This window comes from Alosa alosa, chromosome 8 (assembly GCF_017589495.1).
Source record: "Alosa alosa isolate M-15738 ecotype Scorff River chromosome 8, AALO_Geno_1.1, whole genome shotgun sequence".
Classification (NCBI taxonomy): domain Eukaryota; kingdom Metazoa; phylum Chordata; class Actinopteri; order Clupeiformes; family Clupeidae; genus Alosa; species Alosa alosa.
The window spans coordinates 6355092-6373552 of NC_063196.1; the positions used below are offsets into that span (position 1 = coordinate 6355092).

Sequence of the window (18461 nt, forward strand, 5' to 3'; positions counted from 1 at the left end):
GCATCGTTTTATGCGATTCCCAGGCCTGCGAACGCCGTGATCCACTAGGGGACTTCAGCACCACGGTTAGCAGAAGTGTTGAAGATCATGCCAGTCGATTAAGATAACGAACCATTTTCATATATCTCTGCCCTTTGCATGTTTGCTAATAGCTATTTTTTTTTATTAGAATGCTGTATGGGAGGTCGACATCTGTCCAGTGGGTCGATGAAGCCACGTCACTAACTTTAGCTTCGATGTCACCTAGCATAACAGCCACCCTACGCGTTACTAACAATGCCGTGCGCCCATCACACTCCCACGAAATTAACTGCTGTCGCCTACTGACACTACTACACACACGTCAGAAGGGTAACCCAATATGTCAACAGAGACTAACGTGGATACACAAATAAACACAAATAAAATAAAACAAAACATAAAAGACTAATGTCATTTTCGCCCTACTAGGCCTACGTCGGCGGCTGCCCTTTTCATCGGCTTCTTTTCGCCTGAATAGCGTGGAGACACATGTGCGACTGTCTAAACACTGGACCAGATAAGTTTCCTCTTCCAGGCTTTGCGATTGCGCGGGGCAGCTTTGGTATCTGGGGTCTAATGGGGACGTGAAGTGCTCGCGCCACTGATGGGAACGAATGAGGATGCTTTATTAGTGCCCGGCACCGGCTCGAGACGGCCTGTGACGCACTGCAGCGCGAATGCCTCTCTTTGAAACAGCAGACTCATGGAAGCTGCGATTGTAGTGTGTTAATTTATTCTTTGTTGTGTGTGTGTGTGTATGAGAAAGCAAGACAGGATAGCCCACTATGTAGACAGAGGCAGAGGTATTTCGATAAAAGGATTTCATATTGTTTCACATATATCCAGGGATAGATTACTGCACGGGCCTACCGGGCCCAGGCCCAGGGGCCCAAGGGGTCCTTTGCATGGAATCATTGCCTCAATATCAACAAATCAGGATGTAGGCTATGAATCTGATTGAATTTAATATTGGCCATTCCCAAAATGCACCAGAATACAGGAAATCACATCAAACAAATTAAAAAATCCCCCCCCCCCCCCCACACACACACACACATATACGACAATTAGTGGGGGTTAATTTGTTTGATGTGATTAATACATCTGGGCCCAGGGGCCTGAAAGTTCATAATCCGCCCATGCATATATCCATAAGCGTGAATATACTTATTAATAAGGTTGCTTGGATTTGTATACCATAATTGTATACCATTTGGCTACCTAATGTTTTCGTAATGCAGGCCTAAAAATAAAAAATAAAAAACCTGTTGGGAATAGCCTACCTTCAGCAGCAAGCATACTCTCAGCACCACATTTTTTTAAAACCGTACAGGCTATAATTTGTTAATGCTAATTTCTTTGATGAAGTGGGAAAGTGTGTGCTACCTACAGTACGTGACACTAAAGGGGAATAAAGGGTGGAAGTAAACTTTCCTACACCTCATCTACACGGAAACAACTGGGGTCCTCTGGGGAAAATGTTGGTTAGGCTGTTGCTGCTGAACAAGGACAGAGGGAGCTACATGTGGCTCTGACTGTAGTAATACACGGGAGACCGTTGTTTTTCCAGTTAGTTTATTCATATAGGCTTGTCGGTCTGGTATAAAATATACAATCATAGACAAGTTTTACAAAATATAAAACCATACACAATGGACAAAGTACAAAGTATTTTCAACCAAACACAAAGGCCTATGCAATACTGCTTTGGCATTTTTTTAAAATATCACAGTAAAGTGCAAACTTCTCTTCATTCATTTTTGACACATGTACATTGTTTGGCGCGCGCATACATACACACAATCATATACACACTTCGTCTCTTTCTCATTCGGACACGATAATTTGTTCTGGTGACTCCTATCTTTTATGGTAAAGTGCAGATGTGTAACGGACATTTAGCACGCGAGTCACATGTTTACATGAATCGGCAACAGTTAGCAGAAAGTGGACCGTAGAGTAAACTTTTTGCTGTAAAAGAGCTCGTGGGACAGTCAAACATACATGGCTAAGTCACACCTCACTGGGAGACCGGGAACGACAAGAGGCGTTCGTTTGAAAACAACCGCAGAAAAGTACTGAGAGCGCACGCTGGATGTCTGTGTTCCGGTAGGCATATATGATGGGGTTGATCATAGAGTTGTAGGTGGCGGGAAGAAGGGTGGCGTAGGTGTACACGGAAGGGTACTCCGGCTTCCCCACAAGGCAGTAGACGGCGAAGGGCAGCCAGCTCGCGCCAAACGTACCCAAGATGATGGCCAGGGTGGAGACGCCTTTCTTGGTGGCTACGAGGTGCGAGGTGCTGAAAAAGTGCTGCTGCAGAGCGATCTGGTGCGCGTGGCGACACACAATCTTGCAGATTTTGAAGTAGAGGCTGAGCATGAGCCCGAACACCACGAAGAACGAGGCGGCCAGCAGCGTTACGTGCTGATGAGTGAGCGGGCGCACGATGCTGCACGTGCTAGGCTCCTCTAGACAGTTCCAACCGAGCACCGGTAGCAGTCCAAGGCACAAAGACACGCCCCACGTGCATGCCACCATCAGATGCACACAGTGTAAAGTCTTCTCGGAGAAGTAAGTGAGCGCGTTGTAGAGAGAAAAATAACGGTCCACCGTAATGGCGAGAAGGCTGCTGACCGACGCGGTGAACGAGGCCACAAGGAAGCCGACGGTGATGAGGCTCACGGTGTCGGATGAGGTAAGGTACTGGAACGCAAAGTTGAGGATTAATCCTACACCCGCGAGCAGGTCGGCAGTTGCGAGGCTGCCGATGAGCACGAACATAGGCGCACGCAGCGTGGGAGTGTAGAAGATGATGGCCACCACGAGTGCGTTCTCGCACGCGATCACGGTGCCGGAGAGGCACAGCATGATGTCCCACGGGTTCACGGGAAACTCAGAGGCGGTTGACAACTCGAGAAGGGTGCCGTTGTCATCCGCCCAAGGAAGCAGCGGAGAAAGCTCTACCGTCTCGTTCACCAGATCACTGTCATTCATCTCTTTTCCCCTAAAAAGGGAAAAAAGGAAAAGAACAAAAAGAAGAAAGAAAAAAATAAGCGATTAGTTTTAATGTCTGCTTCAGATTATTACAATGGACATGGCAGAACGTTTAAAAGAACAAAGGTAATCAGCTATTTCATCTACAGAGATTTTAGTTTATCTTGTAGAAAGCTGCCTTGAAATCTGCCCCAACGATTATATCAATACTAAAATCATGTAATAAAAAAGTTACAGACTTGTCATCAGCCGTAAACTATAGCCCGCAATGTCGCTGTCCTTGGTGCTGAAAGCTTTCCGCTTCGTTCCACATGTTTAGAAGTATAATACCCTCTACCTTTGCAGCTGTTATAGTCACCGCGGAACACTATTTCAAACTTCTGATTTTTGTGTTTATCAAAGCCACACTTACCAGTTTTCATAGGGTAGTTCTTGTCTCGGTGGAAACCGTCCTGTTTGTTGGATCGCAGAGACTTTTTTTGTTGCTTCAGGTAAAACCTTTCGTCCTGCTCCAGTTCCCGCGCGCGGGAGAGACAGCGCACACCGGGGCTACGGGAAGCATTGACTGGGCAAGATAACGTGAGGCACGACAAGACGAAGATGACTGGTGTAGGCAAGGTCCGCGAGGAGCGCTATTAAACACTACTGACGTCACTACCTCTCTTGCTTTCTCTCTCAGACTAGGGCGACGGACAAACACACACACAGGCGCGGGCGGGAGAGAGTGATCACATGTGGTCGAAACACATGTTGGAGATGTCCAACGGTTACTGAAGCCCTGGAGTACTAGAACGGCGAAAAGTGATTCTGGCTCATCTCCAAAGATACAGCTACTGTAAATACATATGTTGCTTTGCTCTTAGTAGTGCGACACCAATGCTGGAGTGCTTATCTTATCTTAATTAACAGATATAATTACGAATCTAATTTTCCTACTAAAATTGAGACTGCTTACATACACACTAAGCTTTGACGGTGACATGTTTAAACACGTGAAAATACGCCGTTGGTGGTTTTTAAGAAACTGCTACTACGACTTGTGAACCGGTACCATCCGACTTAATTTGCCGAAAACAGAGACCATGCACCTTTGTATATTCAACGTGATGCTGCGTTTGCAAGACTCAATCGGCCGTGAGCGTTTTCGTATCCGCAGACAGCAAAAATAAACAAAAAAAAACCCTGACTTCATGGGTCATCCACCGGACGCAACGGTGGGTGCTTAGCAGCGACTGCTCTAGCCCCATGAACGCGTAATAATTCGCTCGCAAGCGTGGACGCGCGCACACTGTGACAGGATGCTGTAAATAGGAGACAGTAATGCGTTACCATAGTGCATAGTGTACTTTGTATTGTGCGGTGTCTGTTTGGCCCTTAAAAAGTCACTTTTAAAGGCCGTAAAGTGACCAAAATACAGCAGGTAGGCTAATACAGCAATCATCATGTGTTCCTGAGTGTGTGTGTGTGTGTCTACCTGTTGCATCTCTATCTGTTTATAGCACTCCAGATGTCCTTTCTCAGAACGTACCGCTACTACCCAGGATCGGTTCAGCCTGAACTTCTTGCTTTCACTTGTTCCCTTTCCCCTCTCACAGCACTATGCAGGTCTAGAGCCCCACAAGCTGTCTGAAAACAGACAGCACACACACATCTTGAGACTGACAGTCTTAGGTTAACCCTTACAAGCCAGGATCATTGGTCCTTCTGGATAGTAGAAACATATGCCATCAACACTGGCTAACACTTCAACCCTGCTTTATGAATGTAACTCAACCACGTCATAATTTTTTCAAGGTCCATGCTGTAGGCCAATAGTTGTCAGTAGTGATCAGGCTCCCATAATAAAGGTTGTTGTGAAATTGTCACAACTGTGTAATGATGACGTTCTACAGGATGCCATTTTCATTAGGCAAAGGTACCACAAAGACTGCAGAATGGGTAAAGTGAAGAGGGAAACCAGCAATACCTGATGGTTAAGGCTACCGCAACATACATCTGCCACCTCAAACTTGGGCTTGAAACTCACACACACACAGACAGACTGGTAGAACTGATATTAAACTGTATGTACATTGTATGCACATTAACAAAAGCTTAATAAACATCTCAGTGACATAAACCAGAGACAGAGAGACAATTGATAACACTTTAATCCTTTATGGATACCGACTTTAAGTCAAGTGCTGCTGGCTTCCATGGGATAGACCTGAATGAGCAAATCGAAGGCCACAGACTGCGGTGTGTTTGAGGTCAGCTCTGTTGTTACATGATTGGGCATTTGAGGTGTTGGGCATTTGAGAGCGCCGTGTCAGCACTGTTTGTGTGTGCATGTGTGTGTGTTTGAGAGTCTCTGTAGTATCAGCTGTGTGTGTGTGTGGGTGTGGGTATGGGAGTGTGTAGGGCTTGGAGTGTGTGTGTGTGTGTGTTTTCTATGAGCCATTCTCAGCATGAAAGCACCTTCCACCCACTGGTCACTGTTCAACCACTGATATCCTAGCAACCAGGGTCACCTGCACTTTATTGCACTCGGGGGTGGGGGGCTGAAAGAGAGAGAGAGAATAAAGGAAGAGAGAGACTAGGGGAAGAGAGAGAATAAGGGAAGAGAGAGACTAGGGGAGGGAGAGATAGGGGAGAGAAGGAGAAAGAGAATTGAATTGATAGAGACATACTGCAGCAGAATGGGGGAGGGGATGAGTGTTCAACATTACCTATCAGTACGACAAATTATGGCAAAGGCATCACAACAGCCTACACAGACACCAGAACAGCATAGCAAAGTGAGTAGTTAAGAGTAAGAGAGGGTGAATGAGAGAGAGATACAGGGAGAGGGAGACAGAGAAAGAGAGAGACAGAAAGAGTGAATGAGATGGGGGTTGGGGTGCTACAATGAAATACATAGGAGACAGAGAAACAGTAGTTTGATCAAAATTAACTTTAATAAATAGGATATTAACACTGAACGACCTTTCATACACATGAACTTGGGACAAAATGAGAGCAACTATTTAAAACAAGGCATTCAGTTGGTCATACTGCTTATGGTCCAATCAGCTTTGAATAAAAAAAAAAACAAAATCCAAAACAAAATTACACTTCATTTGAATCATAAAAACGTTTCTGTTTTTCTTTCAACAACGAGTAGTAAAACAACTTTAAAATTCAACAAAATCAACTTAATACAGTTTTAATAATTTCTAAACATGATCAACTGAACATAAAGGGGGAAAAAAGTCAAAGCAAAGAAAACCAGGCACAAATAAAATACAAATAAAGACATCTTTATCTTAAAAAACCTCCAAAAATGCATTTTTGTCCCAGTTAGTATATTACAGTGCGGAGGGTCACTCTGTGTGTATTATGGGATGGAATTGGAGTGTGGCTCAGAACATACAGACTAAACACAATACTAATTGAACCGCACGGTTTAATATGCTCACCACCGCATGGAATGTTCAGATGGCGGACAGTGATCGAATGCCCATTAAAATGCCTCCAATGCTTCTGGTAATTGGTCTTTCAAAGGCCTACTTCAGACGCTGGCTCATCCAGTCTCTGTCTCTATCTGGCGCTCGCATACATGCACACACACGCACAAGCACACACACACACACACACACGTGCACACACACAATTTTAAAAGCTGAGCTATGCATAAAGTAAATGTGGTGGCCTTCAGAGTCTCTGGGGAGAGGAAGACTGCAGGAAAATGACTGTTTATTCATGTTCCCGTGTTGTGTTGAACTTGTTAACATCCAGCCGTTTCTCATGGTGTGCATGTGTGCATAACATGTCTTGATGTACCTGTGGTACCTGAGCTGTGTGTGTATGTGGTTTTGTGTGTGTGTGTGTGTGTGTGTTACATGTATTGGTTCTTGATGCACTCCCATTATATGAGCTGTGTGTGTGCCTTTGTGTGTAACATGCATCAGTTCTTGATGTACTCCCGGTATATGAGCTGTGTGTGTGTGTGTTTTCTACATGTATCGGTTCTTGATGTACTCCCAATACATGAGCTGTGTGTATGTGTGTGTGTGTTCTACATGTATCGGTTCTGGATGTTCCCCCCGATACATGAGCTGTGTGTATGTGTGTGTGTGTGTTCTACATGTATCGGTTCTTGATGTACTCCCGATACATGAGCATGTCCTCTCTGCACAGGCTCCTGATGCTTCCGTGGCTGGCGTGGACGTGCGCCTCAAACAGCTCCTGGCTCTCTGCACACACACGCGGCACACACACCTCATAGATGCTGTCGCTAGAGAAGTAAGACACCGGGGCTCTGTAGGGTCAACACACACACACACACACAAACAGTTTAATTTCAGCATGAGTCAATGGATAAATACTTTTTAAAAACTTATAGACAGATAAGGACTGAGATATACTGGCTTCCATGCACTTCCTGTGTCTGCTTGGTGCATTGGTCGTGGTCGTCCTCCGTGATGTGTTCATAGATTCAGTTCTCACATGGACGCTAGGAGCAGTAGTATAGACACAGTGCATGGACGCTAGGAGCAGTAGCAAAGTCCCTCCACTCGGCGGCCATATTGCAACGCTTTTTGGGCACTCATCGGGCATCCATTTTGGTAGAAATGCGCGTGCGCAAGGCTTCACGACACCAATCTTGCTCCAGCGGCGAGATCACAACACATGATTGGCAAGATGTCTTCACAACACAGCACGATTGGCTCAATGTATTCACATGTCGATGTTTTGCCGCGGAAAGGGTGTGATATGTGTAGACAACTGGCATATTGGCGTTACAAACTAAGCCCATGTATTTCTATGGAGTGCTGTGGCAGTAGTATAGACGCAGTGCATGAACGCTAGGCGCAGCAGTATAGACGCAGTGCATGACTGTGGTCTGGTGAACAGGGTTCTAAATTAACACCCGCCAACCCGCCAAATGCAGGTTAAAATTCATTTTGGCGGGTGTTAATAAAAACTTACTAGCCAGTTTGGCCGGTGATGCATGAGGCATTACATGCATGATACATAAGGCTCTGTTTTTCGGGTCATATATCCCCGGCAGTACTTCCTACATTTCCCATGACCACTGTGCAAATAATGCTACGCCGGGCTGCACGCAGTTTGCAGTGAAACCAGCACGAGAGACCATGGAAACGAACGGAGCGTCTACCAGAAAACACAAGGAATTAGAAGAACGAACGGAGCCAGAGCAGGGAGCATAGACTGAAAGAGGAGGGAGTTAAGGAAAGGAGCCAGTAAATTAAAGTAAAAAGTACCTAACACATGTACATAACACAAATACATAATGCATTACAATATATTAACGCAATTAACGCATTGTGTTTACTTATTTCCTTTGTGGGGGGCTGATGTCATGTAACGGAGGCCGCAAAACCTGAAGCAGCAAGATCGTTTATTTTATTGTGGAGTTAGCTGAAGATGGAACGTGAGGAGCTTGTAGGCGAAAATTTTCAGTTTTAAAAAGGTAGCCTGATCAGTTATCACCACCACCACCACACACATCACGCACTGTGCGTATAGGGCACCAAGAGACAGAGGAGGGACCAACATTTAGCCAATAAATAGTAGCTGTACTGCAAACTGTTTTTCCTCTTGTTAGAGAAAGTATACAATGTCAACATGCACCAACAGCATGTTACATAAAGATGATACTTTTCAGGTCCTCTCTATAAAGATCCAACTTGAACATAGGCCCTATGCTACTCCATTTAATTGAGAACGCGTCTGAGTGCGCAGGAGAGGGAGAGAAAACGAGTGGCAGGTTCTATCTGGCTTGTCATTGTTGATGATAATTGATATCTCCTTTTTATTAAGTTAAGATTAAACTAAATGCGGCAGTGGTTGGGACAGACTTACGGGGGCGAGAATAGGAATGAAGCAGGGGATGAGGATATCGACAGAGAAATAGATAAATAGAGATCCCAAACATGAAATGAAGTGTATATTTTGTATTCATGCCAACCATGTTAATAAAATTACCAAATGCATTCAGTGACACTCATCACATAAACTCATAATTCTCTTATTTTCACCAGAAAAAAATGGCTAATAGAAATTCTGATTGGCTAGTAACTTTAGATAGTTACAAGCCACATTGGCTGGTGATCAAAAAAGTTAATTTAGAACCCTGCTGGTGAAGTAGTCCAAGTACTTGGGCAAGCGAAGGTACATGTGAAAGTTAGCGCTTGGTCAAAAATCAAGTTAATCCCCAGCCTAAGACAGATATACAAACTGTCTGTGAACAAACCGACAGACAAGTAGACAGACAGACAATCCAAACCAAAGTGATAGAGAGATGTAGAGTACACAGAGATCGGGGCTGTGGGCTAAACATGACTGTTCTCCATGGGTCTACTGCTTGCTATCCTTTTTTGGGAGAGATGACAAGAGAGCCAATGGCACAGAAGTGACAGAACCAAACCAGAGTATCACGCCACACGCACACACTCACAATGCCCGTTAAGACCCACAGCTTCTAGTATCAGAGTGTGTGTGTGTGTGTGTGTGTGTGTGTGTGTGTGTGTGTGTGTGTGTGTGTGTGTGTGTGTGTGTGTGTGTGTGGCAAAAACATGGAGTGTCTCCTCTCAGTGCTAGGATCTGCACCTAGGTCTCTCTCAAACACACACACACACACACACACAGACACATATAAGGTACATACTGTGCGTTTGAGCAACAGGTTGATGTCCCTGCCTGCAATTCCCTCAACCCAGCTGATCAACATGTCCAGGACATTCCACATAAAGAGGAGGAGTAGTGTGCACAACCTCGCTCTCTCTCTCGTTCTCTCCCTTACACACACTCACACAGTGTGTCATTCACACCTCAGAACTTCCCGGTAAGAAGACGCGCCTGGCATAGTTTAGTTAAAATGAACCATTATACACACACACACACACATACTTTCTCGCACTCTCAACCACCAATGTTCAATGTTTACTTGGCAACAGGTTTATTTCCACATCTTCCTCTAAGAAGACCCATATTCCATCCACTCATTCCAGTTCGAAAACATGCCTTCTGGATTCAAATTCTAATTTTTGTCTGGCATGGCCAGCACAGCTACACAAGCTCACTGGTACGGCAGACCTCTCCGGTGCCATTATCACACCAATAAAAACAGTACAAAAACACTCCCACAAGAAGGTCCATTCTATCCTCAGCTCGGCTATGACACACGGGCCAATTTACTGAACACGGCTGCAGGGCACAGACATGACTGGGTTTCATAATGCACATGACTGGATGTGGGCAATAATGTGCCTGCTGAGGATTGTTGAGGATAATTGAAGTTCTCCAGATTAAAAAAGAAAATGTTGTCTAATATCAATGGGCAAGAGGACAAACACGTAGAGTGCTGAAGATGAATGTTCTCCATACATACAAACAAACAAACAAACTCTCTCTCCCGCTCATACTGAATGCACGCACGCACACACGCAAAGGGTCGGGTACCCGATGGGTACCCGCATAAATGTTGCTCAAACGGGTGGATTGTGACATTCACAGGCGGGGGTGTGGGCTGATAAGGAACTCCGTGCAGGCGGGTAGCAGATGAGAACCAAAACAGTATTTTAGTTTGCTGAAATAAAACACAAATGAAAAATGTGCACAATATTTGTATGTCTAAATTACCGTTACTACATCACAAATATGTGTTTTAGTCAACGATAGCCTACGACCTTTGACCATTAAGTCACTACTGCGACTTTTGATTTCTTTGATACATCTCCTACAAATAGCTCTGTTTGTGATGCTCAGGTTGCATTTTTTCTTGTAATATTAATAGGTCTATTTGTGTAATGTTCTGATGCAGCAAGCTTTGTGATTTGGTTCGTTATTGTAAGATTTAGCACTAATGCAAAGTGTTAAAGAAAAATGCAAAAATAAAAGGTATCGCGCAAAAGAAAGCGCACGTTAGGCTATATTGTTCATTAGTTTAAGTTTTAGATTGACAGATTAGTGCTGTTTGTCAAAGCACTTATCACTGGGCAAAGGATTGTCCCCACAAAAATGAACAGGCAAAATTAACAGAAGATATTGAGAAGTTAACACAAGATATAGATGAGTGTAACATAACTTTGTTTTCAAAGGATTCATTGTCTGACTCGGGAATATTCATGATGGAGGCTTTGGGATCAGCTGTCCTTGAGACAGCCTGTACCAGAACTGTATGTGGAGAAAAATGGCTTAATCATTATGTAGCTGGATTACAACAGAGTGCGTTAGCCAAACTACAGACCAAAGACAGTACAAGATCATTCCGGTTTGGTGATGGCAGAGTTGTCCAGAGCCAAAGAAATCTGTGGAGACTGAAGAAGTGTGTTTACGGACTAGCAGACGCTTCTCTTTATTGGTACAGTAAAGTGAAAGACACTATGTATCAATTGGGAGCTGTACTGTCACAAGTTGACCCAGCAGTATTCTACTGGCTGGATGATTCCTGTAATGTCATGGGAGTTCTTGCTTGCCATGTGGATGACTTTATCTGGGGAGGTTCAGAAATGTTCTCCACAACAGTCATACCACGCTTGAAAGCAGCTTTCCAAGTAGGTCAAGAAGAGCACAACACCTTCAACTACATTGGAATAGAGTTCAATTCTTTGAAGATACAGGTACAGGTGAGATACAGGTACAACAAAGTACTTACAGTGGGCATCGCTTTCAAATGGCCACTTCAGTCGCGCATTACGAGGCGTGAAGCTGCGTGAAGCTTTAGTACCACTTTCAGCCACTGTGCCGCTCTGCCACTGTACATCGCTTCTGCCTGTCAGCCTCTTCTGAAAAGCTCGATTTACCCTCGATTTAGGCTACTTGGTTATGGCTTAAGGCTTGACTACTGGTAATGAAAATCGAAATCGAAATTTGCTGTCTACATTATTGTCAGTGTTGGGGTAACGCAACTACGCAAATCAAAACAGTGGTGTGATTATTGAGCCAGTAGAGAAATAACTGTTCAGAATTAATCTGTAGCCTTGGGTAGGCTTCTGCGACGTTTTTAACAAGCTACGCTATAGAGGCTTAGACAACTATGACCCACGTTTTGGTTTCGTAAATTAATTTACCCTACTTTTTGACTGCAATGTAGTCAATTGACTGCTTGACATGTCATTTTTATTTTTCTGTACAATAAACAAATACATCTGCTTTATGCCGCAGAATTACATTCATATTTGGAACTTACATAGGCCTAGTCTAGGGCTGGGATAAACGATTATTTTTTTTAAACGATTAATCTAGCGATTATTTTTTCGATGCATCGATTAATCTAACGATTCATTTTTTCAGTCCGATTCGATTTCGATTCGATTCGATTATCTCCTCATTAATTCACTAATAGCAACTTATACATGTTTATTTACATATCTGAATGAAAAAACATGAATTCTTTAACATTGCAAAATATGTTTATTGCTCTTAAGATTCCAAAATAAAAGACTGAAGTGCAAGTAACTACAAGTGCAAAGTAATGTATTCTTAGTCAGAGGTAGCATTCAATAAAGTTCAGTAGGCTAGTGTATGTCTAATTGAGTGCGTCATTTTAAGACGTTCGTGTGGGAATCATGTGTGGATGCAATTCATAACGTAGTTCAAATAACAGTTCGTACTTCTCCTTTGGACAAGCACTTGAGTCTTGAAAACACTTTTCCATTTCCATCGGGATTTTGCAAACAAAGTCAATAAAATGAGCCCTGCATGAGCAATACAAGCAGCTGCAAGTAGGCATGCTAAACCTGACATCCAAACAGTATTCTAACGTTAGCTTTGAGATAGGGCTACTGCTTGATTGCATAGGCCTACCGTAACTTAACTTCGTTTAGTCTCCTCAGTGTACTATGTTGTGATAAGACCTTAGCAGAGTTTACTTTAACTTTAATGCAGCGGTTTTGAACAAATTTGCACAGCATGGTCACGATGCTAAGCGGATTTAATAGCAATGTAGCCCACTGTGTTCTATGCAGTGCTTCTATGTGGCAACAACAATCCTTCAACAATCGTGAATATTTTGTTAAATGCACATGCAGAGGAGGAGCAGCGGGCTCATTACGAGAGAGAGCGGGCGGGGCGAGGAAAGGCTGTGTGAGTAAAAAGTGCAGCTCAATGATTGATCTCAATTATTTGATCTTATCTTTAATTTAAATAGCAAGCCTACAACATAGAACATCAATGTGTGGTGGCCGGTTTTGATTTCGTGGTGCCCAGCCACAGATTAGTCAACGTATGGAAAACACTGAAGGTGTAAAATGAAAAATATTTAGCAGCACACGTTATGCTTGACGAATCGACGCTCATATTTTGCGTCGACGTCATCGATTACGTCGACGCGTTGTCCCAGCCCTAGCCTAGTCCAATGCATCGTTACACTACGTTCGTGTTTTACCAAAATCATAGTAGCAACGAACGTTTGCAACCACTATCGTAAAGTTGTGTAGTTACAACTACACCTCTCAACCTGTGGTAGAATGCTAGTAGAAGCATAGTTCCAGGGATCTTCATGTCAAAGACGTCACTGACGCCAGTTATTTGTTTGCAAATTAATAATTATAAATATATTTAGGTTTATAATTGATATTTACACTTCTAACCACCATACATCCATATTTTAAAATGCCCAAGGCAGAAAATACATAAATTAAAAGTCAATTTGCAGCCATGTGCACGTAAGTAAAAAGTCACACACCTGCAGTTAATAATAAAGGTGGTGCACTTTTGACGAAGTCAGCTGAGAATATAGCCTTTGATTTTCATGGAGGGGGGGGTGTCCTTGTTAGTTTACGCAAACCAAGCCAAGAAGGCGGATTCTGATTTTGATAATATGATCTGCACAAAAGATAAACTTAGGTAAACAACGATGTCAATATTGTTCCCTTAATATCTTAACCCAGATTCGAACTCTTGGACAGGGGACTGGTAACTGCTGTGCAACGGTGGCGGTCATCTGCGTCTTTTAACGAATGCCGCGCCACAGAAGTATGTTCAGGTGCCTGTTCACGTGCTACTAAACGTCATTAACCAGCTTAGTCCAGACTACTGAAGTTTGAAACTATCATGGTCCAAACTTACAGTACTATGTAAATACGACAGTTTTGGGAAACAGTCGTAACTTACATGTTGGTTAGTTGAACGATGCATCCTGTTAGTAAAAAGCTAACCTCCGTAGTTGTACGGGAAACGCACCCCATGTAGGCCATTAGCAATCTGTTATATTTATTTTATGAAGCCTACACAGTAGATCACATGCCACATTCTCACTTTCAATAGACAGATGCAATAGCCATTGGTCAAGTATTGAGTATAAAGCAATTAAGATAGTACCCTATACAAAAAATACTTCATACTATCAAAAAAAAAATCACAAAACACTGGATTAAATATCGTAGGCACAGGAGAAAACTTGTACATCCATTGGCCCGTGGGGAGATCACATGCCAGTTTCCTCTCCCTTCAGTGCTATGACTCGTTCGGCTGTGAGCTTGTTTCGCCAAAAAAAACTCTATTGCAGATATCAATGCGTCTTCGTTCATGGGTTTGGCCTTACAGCAGAGGCTTAGACAACTATGACCCACATTTTGGTTTCGTAATTTGCCCTACTTATTGACTGCAATGTAGTCAATTGACTGTTTGACAGGTTATTTTTATTTTTCTGTACAATAAACAAATACATCTGCTTTATGTCGCAGAATTACGACTTGGCCAGCCTATAGAACGGGCACATTTTGGAGAGAATAGAGAATGTACACACTAAAGAATCTGTAGGCTATTTGTGGCTGGTTACCAGCAAACAATGTTTAATGCATTAACTCAAGACATCAAACCTTTTCTAAACAATACAAACAGAAAGGATGCAGCAGGCAGCAAATATAGAAGAGTAATTTGCAGTGGAAGAACAAAATGATGAATGAAGCCCAAAGATATGAAGTCATATCTGGCAAGTTGTTATTTTTTGAAGACGTAAATGGTTGGGCTAAAGGCCTAGTTTGCAAGTAGGAGACATAAAGCGTGAGCATGCCACACTATCCACAGCTGTGGTAGCGGGGGTAGGAGGATTACTGTTAAGCGAGGATTTTATATAGAATTCTTCAACAGAAGGCCTGCCCCGAATGCAGGCTTGCCAAAAAAAAAAAGGCTTGCCGTTGGTTTTGCGCAGCCTACAGTAAGTAGGTCTTAGTGAGTTAGGAGTCCCTCTAGACTTCTTTTAAGCTGTCTCAGAGGTGGAAAGTTATGTCGTTGGGGGGCAGGGCCGGATTAACAATTCATAGACCCTTGGGAACAAATGTCTCTCCCCTGCGCATGAAGCTGTCTGCGTGTTGTAGGCTAGATTTGCGTGAGTTCTTTCTATCTGCTTTACTTTTGTGAGTTTTCACCACCTAGGGGCTATGTTATAGGCGTTCTATGAGGTACCAGTGTTTAGCTGTGTCACAAAACAATAAGCTTTGTCAGACTACTTTTAAAATGATATTCAGGGATATATACATTTTAAACATTCGAGACTGAAGACCCGACAAAGCCTTGTGAATTCTTCAGATGGGAAGTGTCAGGAATTTTCATACGAGAGACGCTCTCATTGGTGGTTAGTATATGGAGTAGGGAATTGACAGCAACATATCCAATCACATTATGAGAGATGCTGAATTTAACATAAACTGCGATGTTTGATTTTAAATTAATATAAATTTAGCCGGGACTGTAAGCTGGCACACGTGGGTGCTCGATGTTTCAGTGGGTGCCCGAGAGACATTGCATCCAGTCAGAGCTACTCAGCGAGAGTCTCCTCTAACAGACAAAGAAACTGACATGTTGAGGTCAAAGATTGGCCAAATTCTATGGGTCGCAAGACACAACAAGGCCGGATGTAATGTGTGATGTATCCATCCTGGCCTCCAGTACAAAACATGCAACTGTTTAGACTCTGCACTGTGCAAATAAACTGATCAGGAAACTAAAATCTGATGAAGTGACCTTGAAGTTCCATCACCTAGGAAAAGATCCATGAAACTAGTAGTGTTCAGTGATTCTTCAATGGGCAACCTTCCAGACTGAAGGTACTGAGGGTGGGCATCTAATCCTGCTCATGGGAGAAAATGGAAGATTCTCACCTATATGCTGGCAATCAAGAAGAATCAGAAGGGTGGTCAGAAGTACTTTGGCAGGAGCTCTTGCAGACGGCATTGACAATGCAATATTCTTATCTACACTGTACTCCGAACTTACTGTAGATGACTGCAAACACAGAGGTCTACCTATTGTATGTGTAACTGACAATCAGTCATTGCTTGATGCTGTCAAGTCCACAAAATCAGTCACTGAAAAGCGACTGCGTCTTGAAATCAGCAATATCAAGGAGCTCCTTCATTCTGGAACCATTCAACACATCATGTGGTCAGCTACCAAAGAACAACTCGCTGACTGCTTGAAAAAGAAAGGAACATCAGCACTTGTCCTGCTGAGGGCTCTCAGCGAAGGTGTATGGCGACTTAAAGAATGAGAGGACTAAATAAGAAATTAAAGGGACTGATGTTATATGTTTGACATAGAGTTTTGATTACTTAACAGTTCAGTTGAAATAAGGAACTATGTTGTTTTCTTTAAAGAAAAATGGGGAGTTTGTTTAGTGTAAATGCGCATGTGTGAGCGCGGGGCAGGCAGTCGTATAGAGAAACAATACCAGTGCTGTATGTGTAGAAAGTTCCAGTAAAGTTAAATGTTTTGTACCCTTCGTTGTCATTTATTTCAGTTAACAGCTGCAACTCATCAACTCTCTCTCTATCTATCGCTCTCTCTCTCTCTCTCACACACACACACAGACACCCTCCTCTCTCTCCCTCATGAACAAACACACACACAGACCTAATAGACACCTCTCTCTCTCTTACTCCTACACACACACACACCCACCCACACACACCTGCACAGACACGACCCTCTCTCTCCCTCATGAACAAACACACACTACACCATCTGAATCAAACAATGTTCCATTCAATTCAGATGCAAATGCTATTTTCTGCCCAGCTAACGACTAAAACGCTGTTGTTAGGCAGTTTTAGATGCTGTGGTCTCCTGTCTTCCCATTATAGTTGTGGACAGACAAATGGAAGCAGAAAGAGCATGCCCACCAGGTAAACCTGCCTAAAATATGAAATGGACACACACACACAGAGCAGCAGAAACCTTAAACTCCTGCCGAAATGGTGTGGAAATGGACCATGACAGATGCCCTCCGCAAAAAGTGAGCAGCGATTTCAGAAACACACACACACACACAGAGGACCCAGCTGGCCTGTACACGTGCCAGGGGAAGTAAATGGCCATGACAACAAGCACACTCTACAGAAGCCGTCCACGCTCACAAAGGAATAATGATGGTGTGCACATGCACGCACACACACACACACACACACACACACACACACTCTCACACACACACACACACACTCGCACATGTACAAATACAGAGATTTTGAAGGCTAGGCTTATAAGGATAGGAACAGCGCAGGCTGTAGGTGCATAGGATGGTGTGTGTGTGTGTGTGTGTGTGTGTGTGTGTGTGTGTGTGTGTGTGTGTGTGTGTGTGTGTGTGTAGGAGTATGTGTCTACGCGTGTGCTTGTACATTCTCAGGGTGGATTAAGACATGTAGAAGTGGCAGACAGAGGTTGCTGTATGACATAATTGCAAAAGGGTTAGACTGTTAATGCAATATCTACATTCATGATTTTGCACCCATTTGTATCTCTTGCCTATACATTCTTTAGATTTAGATTTAGGATTGAATGGAAGACTTTCTGAGCTCCTCTGCTTATTCCCAGGTGTGACTCTTTGTCTATAGACACTAGGTGAGCAGGAATGGGCAGTTCTCACCTTCCCATTGTCACTAGTAACTGCTCCAAGTACTCAGAAACTATTCTAGCATACCAAGTACAAGGCGGGGTCTTCCTACTCCCTCCAGGAGACCTGCCCTTGTGACCACCCCTGTACAACTGTTTCATAGTCATAAAGAGCTAGAGGTCAGTTTGTTTGTAACCTACTCAAGCTTAGGATGCTTCTTTGTCTAGTTAGAGATACTGGTGATTTGTTTGGGTGAAACTTGAACCTTGATGCGCATCACTGAAAGAATAAAGCCTGTTTCCTGATTGACCATCATCCTGACTGAGTCTCTCTCTATAAAATGACCTTTATCATTACAGAACACAATGCAGAGATAGTGTGGGAGGGGAGACACCACCTCTGTTGAACAGGCAACTACTGTAGACTATAGGTTAGCGTATGACGTGAAAAAGTGAAAAGACATCAAAAAAATAAAAGTAAAGGTAAAATGAACAAGTGCGCAAAACTGGTGCTCCAAAATACTGATTCCATTGTTTCTGAAAGTTTGTCCTGTTCACGGATTTCGCCACAATCTTGTTTCCACTTTTAAAAGGCGTCAAAGTAGTCAGTGTTTACATGTTCCCTG

The 18461-nt window shown here is 43.3% G+C and overlaps 2 protein-coding genes across 2 annotated transcripts in view; both read right to left on the reverse strand.

Annotated features, from left to right (window-relative positions):
• Nucleotides 1–1594: 1594 nt before the first annotated feature.
• LOC125299523 (G-protein coupled receptor 6) lies at nucleotides 1595–3608 on the reverse strand. Its single transcript, XM_048250829.1, has 2 exons — nucleotides 3431–3608; nucleotides 1595–3028 (listed from the first exon to the last, which is right to left on the reverse strand). Exon 2 carries the CDS (start codon nucleotides 3016–3018, stop codon nucleotides 2035–2037), a length of 984 nt encoding a protein of 327 aa, XP_048106786.1. The 5' UTR covers nucleotides 3019–3028; nucleotides 3431–3608; the 3' UTR covers nucleotides 1595–2034.
• Nucleotides 3609–5935: 2327 nt separating this feature from the next.
• fig4a (FIG4 phosphoinositide 5-phosphatase a) overlaps nucleotides 5936–18461 on the reverse strand; it is an 87130-nt gene continuing 74604 nt past the window's right edge. The window contains exon 24 of the mRNA XM_048250109.1: nucleotides 5936–7297. Within this exon, the coding sequence (XP_048106066.1) occupies nucleotides 7120–7297 (178 nt within the window). The 3' untranslated portion in view covers nucleotides 5936–7119. The remainder of the gene's footprint in view (nucleotides 7298–18461) is intronic.

Coding starts and splice junctions, on each gene's coding strand:
- LOC125299523 (XM_048250829.1), bottom strand. CDS start 3,018: ATGAATGACAGTGATCTGGTGAACGAGACGGTAGAGCTTTCTCCGCTG.